This window comes from Rhipicephalus microplus, chromosome 4 (assembly GCF_043290135.1).
Source record: "Rhipicephalus microplus isolate Deutch F79 chromosome 4, USDA_Rmic, whole genome shotgun sequence".
In the NCBI taxonomy this organism is placed as follows: Eukaryota; Metazoa; Arthropoda; class Arachnida; order Ixodida; family Ixodidae; genus Rhipicephalus; species Rhipicephalus microplus.
In genome coordinates this window covers 219,645,262-219,660,213 of record NC_134703.1, presented here as the reverse complement: position 1 = coordinate 219,660,213, position 14,952 = coordinate 219,645,262, and the positions used below count along the sequence as shown (strand labels likewise).

General features: G+C 45.8%; 1 protein-coding gene across 4 annotated transcripts in view; it reads right to left on the bottom strand.

Annotated features, from left to right (window-relative positions):
- Positions 1–14,952, bottom strand: part of rhea (Talin_middle and talin-RS domain-containing protein rhea) — a 908,869-nt gene that overhangs the window by 700,629 nt on the left and 193,288 nt on the right. For all 4 annotated transcript variants that reach the window (XM_037423602.2, XM_037423605.2, XM_037423603.2 and 1 more), the window contains exon 16: positions 7,560–7,648. In XM_037423602.2, coding sequence (XP_037279499.2) covers positions 7,560–7,648 — 89 coding nt within the window. The remainder of the gene's footprint in view (positions 1–7,559; positions 7,649–14,952) is intronic.

Here is a 14,952-nt window from a genome sequence, read left to right as displayed (position 1 = left end):
TATAGAAAAACACTACCGTCGAGCACACCATCAGGAAGGCACGCCCTAAATGTGCTGGAAGAACAAGTCACTGTACCTTCTCTCTCAAGGGTCATCATTTCCGTTGGCACTTCGAAACCAGAAGACTTCGAAGGAGTCATTAAAGGATATTAGCACCTGTTGGTCAACCGTGATATTTGCGCTGCAAGAGGAATCGCAGAGCTGCTGCGAGGAAAAGCAACAGTCATGCTCACTAACTTTAGCAACGAGTACAAACACGTGAACAGAGGGACAACGGTGCACACTCACACAAGTAGTGTAGGTCTCGGTGCCGTCCTTGTGCAGAAGGCTAACCGAGTGGAAAGTTATGCTAGCCGGTCGCTATCCAAGAGAGAGCATTTATTCCACAACATTAAAGAAATACCTTGCCATCATCTGGGCAACCTCAAAGTTTCGTCCTTACTTCTATGGCGGGCCCTTCGAAGTTGACAACGACCACCATGCCTTGTATTGGCTAGCTAACCTGAAGGACACTTCAGTTAGCCTTGCTCTATGGAGTCTGAGACTTCAAGAATACGACATTACCGTCATTTACAAGTCCGGCAGAAAACACTCCGACGCAGACTGCCTGTCTCGAACACCCATCGACCCACCATTGCCTGACGACAAGAATGATAACTTTTTTCTTGGGAACCCAAAGTGCATATGACTTCGCTGAACTAAAGTGGGCCAACCCAGAACTTAGGGGCCTAATCGAATACCTTGAGGGCACGATCGTCGTTGTTCCGAAGGTATTCAAACAGACACTTGCGTCGTTTTTGCTGTGAGATGGCTTTCTTTAGAAGAAGAGCTCGCCGCTTCAAGTCAAGTACCTTCTTGTAGTGCCTTCAGCTTTGCTACCAGAACTCCTCAAGGCCCTGCACGATGATCCGACAACAGGACACCTTGGTGTTTCAAGCACCCTCGTGAAGATACTAGAGAGGTACTGCTGACCACGCTTTAACGCCAACGTTCCTCATTACGTGAGGACATGCCGAGACTGTACACAACACCACCCACAAGACCAGCAGGCTTACTGCAGCCAATTGACCCTCTCCGGCGACCCTTCCAGCAGATTGGAACAGACCTCTTGGAGCCGTTCCCGATGTTGACTTGCAGAAATAAGTGGATTGTAGTAGCTACTGGCTACCACGAGCCCTGCCCAAAGGTAGTGTCGCCGAGAAAGCCAAATTTTTTGTTGAGAAAATCGTACTTCGACATGGCGATCTAAAGGTCTCATCACCGACAGTTTACGCGTTTACTACTGACCTGACTGACAGTTTACGCGTTTACTACTGACCTGACTAAGGCAATCCTGAGATACAGCCAGACACCTGACTAAGGCAATCCTTAGATACAGCCAGACAAGCAACCACTGTACAAACGCTCACCACCAGCAAACCAATGGCCTGACCGAGCGTCTAAGTAAGACCATCGCAGACATGCTGGCCATGTATTTCGACGTCGAACACAAGACGTGGGATGCAATTCTTCTACATGACTTTGCATACAACACAGCCATGCAGAAAACGACGCAGATGACGCTATACAAGTTAGTCTATAGAAGGAACCCGGCAACGATGCTCGACGCGATGCTACCAAACGTCACTAGGGAAGAAAACCTCAAGGTCACCATCTACCTTGAGCGTACTGAAGAAGCTCGTTAACTCGCCCACCTGCACATCAAGAATCAGCAGATGACCGACAGCCGCCGTTAAAAATCTTCGACGTCACTTAGTCAGATATCATCCCAGTGGCCGTGTTTCAGTGTGGACACCGATACACCGACATCGACTGAGTGAAAAACTTCTGCGCCGACACTTCGAACCGTACAGGATAGTTCGAGGTCTCGGCTTCATTGACTACAAGGTTGTCCCTAATGACATTACAAACTCTCAACGGAGCCGTGCATGACCTGAAGTGGTCCATGTGTTTCGCCTCAAGCCATTTTATGTGCGGACCTGAGGACTCTATTGTTGTTGATGGATTTATTGCTCGTATTTATTGTTTATTATCTTACTTTACTACTTATTGTATATTTATCATTTGTTAGAGCATCAAGATGATGCCTTTTCAAAAGGGGGCAGGCAGTGCCACATTCTGTTTTCAAACTCTGTTATCGGCTCGCTACACTGTCAGTAATAATAATTCCTGCAGTGTTCGGGGAACCTTTAGGACTGTAGTAAATCGTTTTGTCAAGATAACACCCACTTTGCGAACATTACAGATTATTCTGGAACCTACGCGGCCGCTAGCGATTATGATAAAATACTCGACAGCACATGTATGAATTCTCACGCGCTTCACCGCTTGTCAGTTGATCGATGTCGTTCACCACATCGGTGCCAGTGGGCATCGCTGTAATCTGTCGTTCAGTTTATGGGTCGCAAGTTCGGCCAAATTAAGTTTTATCTTGTAATTACAGTTTGCTTCCTTCATGCACATCACGACCTCGTGACAGTGAAACCCAGGGGAAAATGATGTGTTGTGCCACCCCTGGAAACACGTCAGTGTGCTAACATTCCCTAACATGCCTCTAGAAGTTGAAGCTAGGCTTTCACCTACACCTGTTTTCTAAGCCAAACTGAAGTGACCATGCAGTCATGTGACCAGCGTCTCGCAGATCAAAAGCCCTTCCTCCCCTTCCATAAAACCACCTGCAATAGATGCGGGAGAATAGTCTCCGTGCCACCTAATGCGCCCTTCCGCCGCTCGGCCCCATTGTTGGCCAGCCACGGAATCATGCTGCGCTCCTGCGCCTTCACAACGCAAGCATTAAACAGTTCAATATAAACTTACACAACCTGTAACTCCAGAAAATTTCATTACAGAGAAATTCAGACACCTTCCTCGTGGGTGCATTTCTGCACGTAGTGCAATGACAAACAAAGGCACACAAGCAGCCACTGATTTGAGCACACAACCAGCTTTTTCAATGACCGTGCACGACGTGAAGCCTTGTTCAACACGGCACTAATTGTTTGTTCAAAAGAAGGTGTTACCAGACATCACAGAGATTTTCGATACCTCAAGATTTCGATACCGGCAGAGGGTACGGAAACAGTGCACTTTGCATGGCTTCTAACCACCGGTTTTCCATCATGCAGAATCTACTGACGCTCCTGATAGCGTGGTCGGCGGTGGCACACGTGTGTTCGTGGGAGATAGTGATGAAGTTGCCACCCTCGTACGGACCGGACAACAGGGTTGGCGATAAAATTTTCTACTATTTCACTGCGACAGATGGACTCTACTTCAAGTTTCCAGCCGCATCGACGTCGCCAACACCTCCCGTGGTCTATTTAAGCACAAGGCGCATCGATTTGCCTTCCAGCGGGCACGGAAACAGTGCGCTTTGCATGGCTTCTAACCACCGGTTTTCCATCATGCAGCTGTGTACAAAGTTTTCTCTATACGCTAAAAAATCGGACGACCCGTTTTTGCAACTGTTTCCGTGCCCAAAAGTGCTGTACGAAGTTGTATGCGACTGTATTTCCATGCTTTTTTTGCTCCTACAATCTGGAGATGTTGAAACTAACCCGGGACCTAACACGCGCTCTGAAAACCTACTTGATATTGATTCGTTACCAGGAAATCCCGCCGAGCAGATGAAAGCGATGTTTAAACTACTCAAACATATACACAGCCGTTCACTCCAAAGTTCGAAAGTGCAAACCGAACTAGCTTCTGATGTTAAAGCAATTAAAAACGGGCAAAAAAACATAGAAACAAAAATAACCGGCATACAAAAAAGACTAGACGAACTCGAAGAAAATCGAAGGACTTTGATCAACTTGGCAAAGATTTATCAGAAGTACACGCGTCGACATCTGGTCTAACGCACCGAAGTAATAACTATCAAACACGCTTTGATGAGATTGAGAGCAGATCTAGGCGTGACAACCTAATCTTTCATGGTATAGCTGACGCTAAAGAAACGTGGAACGAAACTGAAGCTAAGCTATCAGCAGCGATAAATGAAGTACTTGAATCTTTCTGCACAGAGTCAATTGATCGCGCACACCGACTTGGCCTGTTGGCACCTGCCAAATGCTGCCCCATAATAGCCAAATTTTCCAACTACAAGACCAGAGAAAAAGTTTTGTCACTTCGTAACCAGCTGAGACAAAAGAACATTTCAGTGACGGAAGATTTTTGTACCCGCACTTCTCGCCAAAAACTAATTGAATTTGCAAAGAGCTATCCTGGGCGCCCGCAGTTTAAACTGCGCTATAACAAATTGCTCATGAATAATAAACGTTTCTACTACAACTTTGAACTTGATCGCGGTGAAGAAATATGATCGCGTGGCAACCAATCCGGTCGCGGAGACTCCACTGGCCGAAATGCCTCACTGTAGGGAGAAAGGAGGGGCAGTGGCATATCATCGCATCGTCAATCGCATCCGGTATCTGTATTCTTTGCTAACGCCAGAAGTGTTCTCAATAAACATTGTGCCCTCTCATCCATTATAGATACATGCGATGCGAAAATAGTAGCTGTAACTGAAACGTGGCTTTCCGCACAAGCAACAGACTCAGAAATATTTCACGAGGCAAACAACTTTATGGTACATCGCTGTGACTGCACCGAGCACAGAGGAGGAGGCGTACTACTTGCGGTCTCGAAGGACATACCATCATCACCAATCCAAATTAACAGTTTACTAGAAATAACCTGGGCTTTACTAACTTTGGGTAGCTGTAAACTGGTTCTAGGTACCTGCTACAGATCACCTTCCTCACCATCCACATTTGTTAACGAACTGGATGACTCCATCAACATAGGTACCTGCTACAGATCACCTTCCTCACCATCCACATTTGTTAACGAACTGGATGACTCCATCAACATAGTAAGCTCTGGTTTCCCTTCTTTACCTATGTTTTTACTCGGAGATTTTAACTTTCCCAACATAACGTGGAACACAATGCCGATACGCATTTCCCCCTTTTCACAGCAGAGTGAAGATTTTCCGAATACATGCTCTGTTTATTGCTTAAATCAGTTAGTAACTCAAGCCACAAGAATTACAAGTAATACAGCAAGCACTCTCGACCTAATACTAGCAACGCATCCTGACCTTGTCTCCGACATTACATACTTACCAGGAATCAGCGACCACGTCTCGCTAAACTTTGTCATCAATATTAGCCCTAGTAAAAAGACTAAACAGCAGAAACGCATACAATACTACCGGAACGCTAACTTCGAAGCAATAAATAATGAGCTAACTCACTTTTACGATGATTTTGTTAGAGATTTTAAATCTCGTACCCTTCTATCTAACTGGGATCTGTTCGCATGCACAGTCCATAAATTGATAAAGAAGTACATCCCTAATCGCACACTCATTTCCAATCCCCAAGCGCCGTGGTATTCCAATCATCTAAAACGCCTATCTAATCGGAAGGAGCGTTTTTTTCGTTTAGCTAAAAGCTTGCCTTCACCTTCGCGCTGGACAACTTACAAATCTGCTGCAAACGCCTACTTAAGAGCTCTAAAAACTGCAAAAAAAAAAAAACTACCTAACAAAAATACTACCTGAAACACCGAAAAATAACCCTAGAAAGTTTTTGCAAATGATTAACCCAACCACTAACAACACTATATCACTAGAAGATTCATCTAGAAATAATATCCCCGATAACATGTGCGCATCAGCTATTGATGATTCATTTTCAAGCCAGTACTCTGAATCCGCCAACATCATACCCCCTTATGCTAACCACTATAATTACATGCCCATGGATCCAGTAATTATTTAGGTACCTGGAATATTGAAACTAATAGATAAGTTACCATTCCACTCCGCTCCTGGCTATGACGGCATTAATAGCAAATTTCTTAAAAGCACTAATGTAGTTAGTTCAATGATACTAAGTCAAATATTTCAACAATCATTGAGTACTTGTCAACTTTCAAAGGAATGGAAAATAGGGAAGGTGGTTCCAATCTATAAATCTGGCCCCAGAAATTCGCCTTCTAATTACTGACCCATATCACTAACAAGTAATTGTTGCAAATTATTAGAAAATGTAATCTTGTCGAACCTTGCTAATTTTCTAGAGTCAAACTCATACTTTGCTAAAGCGCAACATGGTTTTAGAAAACAGTACTCCTGCGAGACACAGCTTGCTTCGTTTACTCATAATCTGCATCAAATCCTGGATTGATCATCTTGCGCTGACAGTATTTTTTTGGATTTTAGCAAAGGATTTGACAAGGTTCGCCATAAATTACTGCTTTTAAAACTAAGCTTGCTAAATATCGACACTAACCTTCTTAAATGGATAGAACATTCTCTCTCTAATCGTTTCCAATTCGTAACTGCTAACGACCATCATTCACCACTCACTGAAGTACAATCCGGTGTGCCTCAAGGTTCAGTGTTGGGACCTTTATTATTTCTTGTATATAATAATGATCTAACTTCTTCAATAACTTCTAACATACATCTGTTCGCAGATGACTGTGTTATTTGCCGTGAAATTACCAATATTGATGATACTAAACACTTCAAACTGACCTAAATAATATAGCTAATTGGTGTAATATCTGGTTAATGAAACTTAATATTAAGAAATGTAAGATAATGCACGTATCAAGAACTAACTCGAATCATAACACCTACCACCTAAACAACGTTCCTTTAGATTCTGTCTTATCTTATAAATATCTTGCATGCACATCACAAATAACTTAAGTTGGACAACTCATGTAGAGTACGTGATTAACAATGCTAATCGCATGCTCGGCTACTTACGACGTAACTTCTCCAAAGCACCCTCTTCCTTGAAACTAGTACTCTATAAGTCTCTCATACGCTCCGAACTCGAAATATGCATCCGCCATATGGGATCCCAGTCATGCTAATCTCATCACCTCTCTTGAACTAGTATAAAATAACTCTGCTAGGTTCATTCTCTCTAACTACAATCACACTGCAAGTATGACTTCAATGAAAAATAATTTATCACTTATTCCATTGGCTCACCGACGAAAAATCGCCAGTCTTTCACTGTTTCATAAAATTTTCTATCCCCCTACACTTCATAATGACCTGATACTCCAGCCTGTATACATCTCAAATGGTGTTGGTCATCGCAATAAGGTAGGAATCGTATAATGTCACACTAGGTCTTTCTTTCAGTCATTTATTCCCCGCACATCTCATGATTGGACCCGCCTTCCCTGGAATGTCGCAACCATCGCTGACTTCAAACTTTTTCACGAAACATTAGTTAACATTGTATAACCAAGAAAATCTGTTACCTATGCTTATTGCTTCTGTTTTGGGGTATTTGGAAATAACTATTTTTTATACATTCTGCAGAAATTTTAATATTATCTGTATTTTATTTTATTGTTTTATTTGTATTTATTGTATTGTTTATTTGTATTTATTGCACTGTTTTATTTGTATTTTTCATGTATTTACCCACTCCCCTCTTTAATGCCTTTTTGGCCTTGAGGGTATTATAAATAAATAAATAAATAAATAAATAAATAAATAAATAAATAAAACTCCTGTGACTCACCATAGTCGCACTGTGTGCACTGATTGCTTGGCCAGTCTCCATTTGTTGCTGAGGGGCTGGCATGTGGCCCTTCACTGGCACCTGGGGTCCTACAACACGAGAAAGATATTTCAAAATATTGGACAATATATGACCGCCGGGCATCACTATGCATTCACACAGCATAATACTAATTTGAACATCTCGCACTCTAATAGTAAACCCCGATAATGAAAAAGTTCTGCCCATGAAGTCAATTGATGGAAGATAGCCACAATGACGGTGAAATTCAGGTTATGTAAATTTCTTCAGGTTATGCTAAACTTCACCTAGACGTCAATTCATAAAAACATAATAAACAGTGAATTCACTGAGGCGACAGTGCTTAAAAGCTGTTCGAGCAAGTGGCTGCCACACATTGCATGCTCACTGGCCCTTTTTCCCATAATTAAAAAAAAAAAGCGTGAAAAGTGAGAGACCAGACGAAGTACACATAGTCTGGTCTCTCATTTTTTGCATTGTTTGTTTTTTCAACTATGTGGTACCAATACAACTAAGCAACTACTTTAGCCCTTCTTCACCCTCCATAAAACCACCTGCAATACACACGAGAAAGCCGTCTCCCGTCAATCTTGCTGAAGCTCTGTCTACGTGCCACCTCATGCGCCCTCTCACCGCTTGGCCTCTCTGTTGGTGAAACACGGGATAACGCAGCACTCCTCCCCCTTCACAACGCAAGCAGTAAAGGGACTGTCTACCACTCGGAAAATTTTTTCTGATTGCAGGGCAAACGACAAGATTGATCACCACATAAAGAAGAATTGTAATTTTAACTTGATGTTGAAAGTCGATAAAAAGTGACTGCTAGCGTCACCCAACTATAGGTAAGACAATAAATCCTTTCAGTTAGACTTAGTTTGCTTAAAAACAAACATGTTTACCTTGAACTTATATTTTATGCACTTGAGGTAGCTTAAGGTTGCGCCAGAGACCAATTTTCGCTTTTTTTTTTTCTCACGCATTCAAATAGGCGCACAATGGTGCTGCCAACGGTGTGTTCGGTTGCCTGCATGCCTGCCTGCAAACAGCGAAGAAACGCGACCACGGCCGCTCTTGACAACTACAAAAAGTGTGTGTGTGCCTAGAATGACCACTAAGGTATTTGTTTTATTAATAACCAAACTTGATGAAGCCTGCAAAATCTGCACGCGGTTTCGGTTTTAGACTTTCATTGGCACCAACCAGTGTTGCGGGCAATCATACCATCGATGAAAGAAGACACAACGCGGACTGAAAAATTCTGTTCTAAATTTTTATGTGCTTTCTAGAGAAACCGCTGCAAAGTTACACACTGCACATGGTACGCTTTTTATTGCGATACAAAACAGGAAAGCAATAAGAAACAGTAGACAGTCTCTTTAAACACTTCTATATAAACTTACACAACCTGTAATCCCAGAAAATTTCATTACTGAGAAATTCGTACACCTTCCTTTGTGAGTGCATTTCTGCACTTAGTGGAATGACAAAGGAATACAAGAAGCCACAGGTTTGAGGATGCAACCTCAACTTTTACTTGAATATAGAATGTTATGCAGGCTCATGTGCTGCAAGTAGTAAATTTTAAAACGTAACAGCGGTTGAGCATGCCAACGTACACGTTGATCGCCCTCGCTGAGAAGATAACTCCCTTACTACAGTCGAAGAGAGATAGATCGAACCCACATATACCAAATTTTCAGCTATAACAAACCGGTGAACTATCTCCTTGAAAATCCTGCATAAAAGCATAGAAATTTGAGCGTTTATACCAAACGATATTTTTATCCACCATCCACCATCGAATAAATTTAACCCACGTGAGCTAGAAGCTGTGCTTCGGTACTCGTGTCACCCTCAACCTTCGCGGCTTTGTGACAACTGTGCTTCGTCGATGCCCGAAGTACTAAAAAAACATAAGAGGACAGAGCTCAGACTATGCTGCTGCTGGACCAGTATTGTCCAACTTGTGAAATCTTTTTTCTCTCTCATCCTTCCTCACTATTACCATCAGCTCAGAGAGGAAGGAGCGTCCTCTTTTTGCCCTTTTTTTTTTCGTTTTGTTGCTGCTTCACGAGTTTTCATCAGCCAACCACCACCCACACTTTTTGTATATGCTTAGCCAATCGCAGCTCAAACTTTTCGTATATCACTGCTCCAAGTAACCATCACGACCCATTCCGGCCGCTTTGTTGGACAGAGTACACTTCTGCGAGTTGCTGCATACCACTTCATTCCTTTCGGGGCAAATGCGTGTGGACTGCTCGAATTCTTTACTTGTTGTGAAGCAATGGTCAGCGTCAAGAAGCACAAGAACCCACTCTTTGTGACAAAGTCAAAAGCCATTCAGCGAATAGAGACAAGCGAAAAAAGTTCAACGATGGAAGATGTCAACGGCATCAGGATATCACGGAGCACTTTCAAGTACATTCTTCAAAAACACGGAGGATATCAAGGCAAAGGCAGCGGAGCAATGAATATTCGGAGCCTGTCTTGTGCGAGCTCGTGCCCACGGGAAAGTGAAAGAGGCTCTATGCCTAGTTCAGAGAAGTTGATAGATATGTGGGGTGTAACGTCTCAAAACCATTATATGATTATGAGAGATGCCGTAGTGGAGGGCTCCGGAAATTTCGACCACCTGGGGTTCTTTAACGTGCACCCAAATCTGAGCACACAGGCCTACAACATTTTCGCCTCCATCGGAAATGCAGCCGCCGTAGCCGGGATTTGAACCCGCAACTTGCAGGTCAGCAGCCCAGTACCTTAGCCACTAGACCACCGCGGCGGGGCGAGGGTTCAGAGAAGTGCGTGTGAAGAACATTCCAGTGGATGGCACCATGCTAATGGCCAAGACCAAATGGTTTGCCACTGGATGCCGACAACCCCAGGTCGCTTTAATTTATTAAGCAATGCCACAACAATGTCAGCAAAACTATTTCTGACAATAGCGAAGTCGTCAGCAGCCAGGACATTCAGCAGAGGATGACTACGGAGTCGCTGGAAATCTCCGCGAAGTTTTCGCCTACGTAAATCTGCAACGCAGTCGAGACCGGTCTGGTTTGGAGAATGCTGCCGAGCAAGACTTTCTACGTCCAGAGTAGCACATGTCACAATGTCAAATTAAGGAAAGTCTGCTTCTGGCGGCAGCCAACATGAATAGGTCTCGAAAGCTCCAGCCCTTTATGGTCGGGAAAGCAAGAGCAACACACTGCTCATGAACTATAAGCATTTCCTCCTTTGCTACACTTCTTACAACGACGGTGTTGACGACGCATCAGTGTTATATTCAGTTTCGGTATTTACTTTGTGTTCTTTCACCCCCAGGGGGCACGTCTGTCTTTTATGTATATATTCGATGTGTTGCGTACAATAAACGTCTTTTTTTGTACGGTGGTGCTGCCGGTGCTTCTTACGTCTTTCGCAAACACCACATTGGCGACGAGGATGGGATAAACACGCCAAGCTACCTTCAGCATCGAGTGTCGTCCGGGTCCGCCCCGCCATGAGTTTCTCCGGCCTTGCTCCGCCGCCGCCGTTCCTCTTGACGCCCGGCCGGCCATCACTTCCATGGGAGGAGTGGGCGCAGACTTTAACAGTCTACCTTCTAGCGTCCAGAGCAGCTGAGTTCCCACCAGTGCGACGCAAGGTCATTCTTCTGCATTGTTTGGGGGCGGAAGGGCAGCGTGTTTACCGGACTTTACCTGCAGGGTCAAATGCCGCAGTGCCAGCAAGCGCCGCAGCACCGGAAGTACAAGAGAAGCCTCCCGCGGCCGCTACTGACGAGTACGAGGCTGCATTCATCGCCTTACGGCAGCAGTTTTCCACGTCGTGTAACGTCGTCGTCGAGCGTCATCGTTTCCACCGCCGCAGCCAACATGCAGGCGAGTTCGTTCATGACTTTGTTGGTGCTTTACGGGAGCTCGTTTCGCATTGTTCGTTCGCTTCACAAGATGATGCTCTGCGGGACCGATTTATTGCCGGCGTTGTTTCCAACCGCGTACGTGAACAGTTGCTGCTCGAGGGTTCCTCCCTTTCGTTCGAGAGCGCAGTGCGGATCGCTCTTCAGTTTGAGCAAGCAGCTGAAGAGCTGAAGGAATTTTCTGCTTCGGTCGAGCCTGTTTCTGTACGGCGTCGTTCCCAGTATTCGCATTCTTCGCGAAAATTCAATTTCCAGCCAAAAGTGCATTTTCAGCAAAACTCTCCAAGCGCTAGCGGTTCGCGTGCGCCGCAGGGGCCCCGCCCCCCTCGGCGAGACAGAGATAGTCGGTCCCGTTTCACCACACTGTTTCCGATACGGCTCGCGGAATCAGCGCGCATCAGCATCACAGTGCCCTGCGCAGGGAAAGAAGTGTTTGTTTTGCGGTATCAAGGGACACTTTCAGAAAGTATGCAACCGCAAGCGTCAAATGCAAGGCAGGATTCGTGAAGTTGGCATCGATGACGATGCTTTGTCAGGGGGAAGTTCTGAGCAAGTTTTGACTGTGCAGCATCCCGCTCGCAGCGCAATTTACATACAAGTACGCGTAGCGCATGTCAAGTTGTCATTCCTTGTTGACTCAGGGTCGTCTGTTTCAATTCTATCAGAGCAAGAATTTCACCAACATTTTCAAAGCGGTTTGCTCCTCCCAGCTCGGCATGTCACTTTGTTTGACTATTCGAAGCGCCCAATTTCCGTGCTAGGCTGTTTCCAGGCAGACATTCAGTTTAAAGGGCGCTCTGCACCACTTCTTTTCTACATCGTTTACCAAGGAACTTGTCTGATTGGCCTTGACGGCATTAAGGCCCTAAATCTTCGAATACAGGGCTCCACTCTTGAGTGCCTACACACATCCGTTGCCCCGCCGCCGTGTGTTAATGACTTGACACTTTGTCACATTCCGATGCAGTCAATAGAGCAACCCAGGCAAGCAAACCTTCCGCCAGCCTTGGAACACGACTTCGGTTCACTTTTCAGTCCCGAGTTGGGTCTTCGAAGCTGCACCGTCTTCCATATTCACTTCGGGAACCAGTGTCAAATGAACTTCACAGGTTGCTGCGCCTTGACATCATCGAACGCATCGATGCTTCTGAATGGGTTTCGCCCATTGTTGTCGTTGATAAGAAAGATGGCACCATCAGAATTTGTGTTGACCTCCGGGAGCCTAATAAGGCTATTGTACCAGACAGCTTCCCGTTGCCTCATACAGAGGAACTCCTTCATGCCTTGGTAGGCGCGACACACTTCTCAAAACTTGACTTGCCTTCTGCCTACCATCAGGTTCTTTTGCACCCTGACAGCAGGGACCTGACAGCCTTCATCACGCATGAAGGACTCTTTCGGTTCAAGAGAGTTTGCTTTGGGTTAGCTTCTGCCCCAGCGGCATTTCAGAAGATGATGGCCACAATTCTGGATGGCTGCCCCGGTGTGTTGTTCTACATTGATGACGTGATAGTCTTTGGGAAAAGTGCAGAAGAACATCTTTTGCACCTAACAAAGGTCTTGCAGAAAGTCAAGTACGTAGGCCTGAAAGTGAACGACAAATGCCTCTTCGACGTTCCAGAACTTTCTTTCCTAGGGCATAAGGTCACTGCACAAGGTATCTCACCGCTTCCAGAGAAAGTAGACTCGGTAGTTAACACTCCAGTGCCAACAGATCTTGCTGCCCTCCGTTCATTCCTGGGTCTTGTAGAATACTATTCCAAGTTTGTTCCCCGCTTGGCCCAGGTGGTCGAGCCTATGCGCGTTCTGCTCCGCAAGAATGAGCCATTCATCTGGTCAGCCGAAGCAGACAGCAGTTTCCGGAGGGTCAAGGAAATTCTTTCTTCAAGTACAGTTCTCCACATGTTCGATCCATCACTTCCAGTCATCGTGTCGACTGACGCTTCTGACTGTGGGCTGGGGAGCCGTTCTGCAGCAGCAAAATGGCCATGAGCTCCGCACAGTGGCTTTCGCGTCTCGTACCTTGTCACCAGCGAAAAGAAAGTACTCGGTCGGCGAACGCGAAGCGTTGGCATGCATTTGGGCGTGCGGACGATGGCACACTTACTTTTGGGGTCGCCATTTCAAGATTCGAACGGACCATCAGGCGTTGGTATCGTTGCTGTCTTCGCAAGGACGTGGCAGAAGGCCACTTCGAATTGCGCGCTGGAATGCGCGACTCCTATGCTACAATTTCATTGTCGAGTACCGCAAGGGGTCCACCAACACGGTGGCAGATGCTCTTTCTTGGCTGCCAGCTCCTGCGGCGCAGGCACAGCTGGCCAAGGATGAAGAAATTGTGTCGTTGGTCGAGTCGGCTTGCGTGACGAAGGAAGAATTCAAGCAAGTTGTCTTCAACGATGGTTGTCTGCAAACGGTCAAGTCGTTCGTGCTCAGTTCTTGGCCACCACAAAAGTCCATACCAGAGGAGGCAGAACCTTTCTACTCTGTGCGCGAAGAACTTTCTGTTGTTGATGACCTTCTACTACGCGCAGAACGCCTCGTTGTTCCGTCCTCACTCACGGCTCAGTTCATCGCCGTTGCCCACGAGGCACATCCGGGAATCACGCGCACAAAGGCGCGACTTCGCGAGCTATTTTGGTGGCCACGGATGGACAAGCAAGCTGAATCTGCCGTGAAAAACTGTCACATCTGCCTGGAGGCAGACAAGTCTGCCAAAACATCGCCAGCGCCATTGCAGCCTGAAACTGGCCTGAAAGGCCATGGCAGAAACTGGGCCTAGACATTGTTGGCCCATTGGAACATGCACCTCACAATAGCCAATTTGCTATAACACTGGCCGATTACCATTCCAAATGGCCAGAAATATATTTCTGCAGCGAAGTGGCCACAAGCACCGTGAAAGACTTCTTAACCAGTGTTTTTGCCCGTGAAGGATACCCGGAAGAGATTGTTTGCGACAATGGGCCGCAGTTCGCTTCACGTGAATTTGTAACCTTTCTTCAAAACCGAGCCATCAACCTGTCTCATTCGCCTGTATATAACCCCCAGGCGAATGAGCAAGTCGAGAGGTTCAATCGAACTCTGAAGAACATCCAGGTTTCACTCCTCGAAAGGAAACCTATCCGACAAGCAGTTACGAACTACCTCTCTATTTACCGCTGTACTCCACAGGCTATCACTGGAGTTGCCCCAGCAGTTCTGCTGCATCAGCGAATGCCCCGAACCAGACTGGATGTTGTGGGGTTTTCGGCACCAGCGTTTGCAAAAGACTCAGCAAAGGAACTGGCGCGACTGCGCCAAAGGGTCCGGCTTCAACAGCAAAGCAGTAAGGAGTACACGGACCGGAGAGCTGCTAAGCAGCCAAATATAGCTGTGGGTGATTTCGTTCGTATCAAGAAGCCGTCCGTTCGCTTCAAGGGGGATCGCTCCTTTTCCTCGCCAACTGAGGTGTTG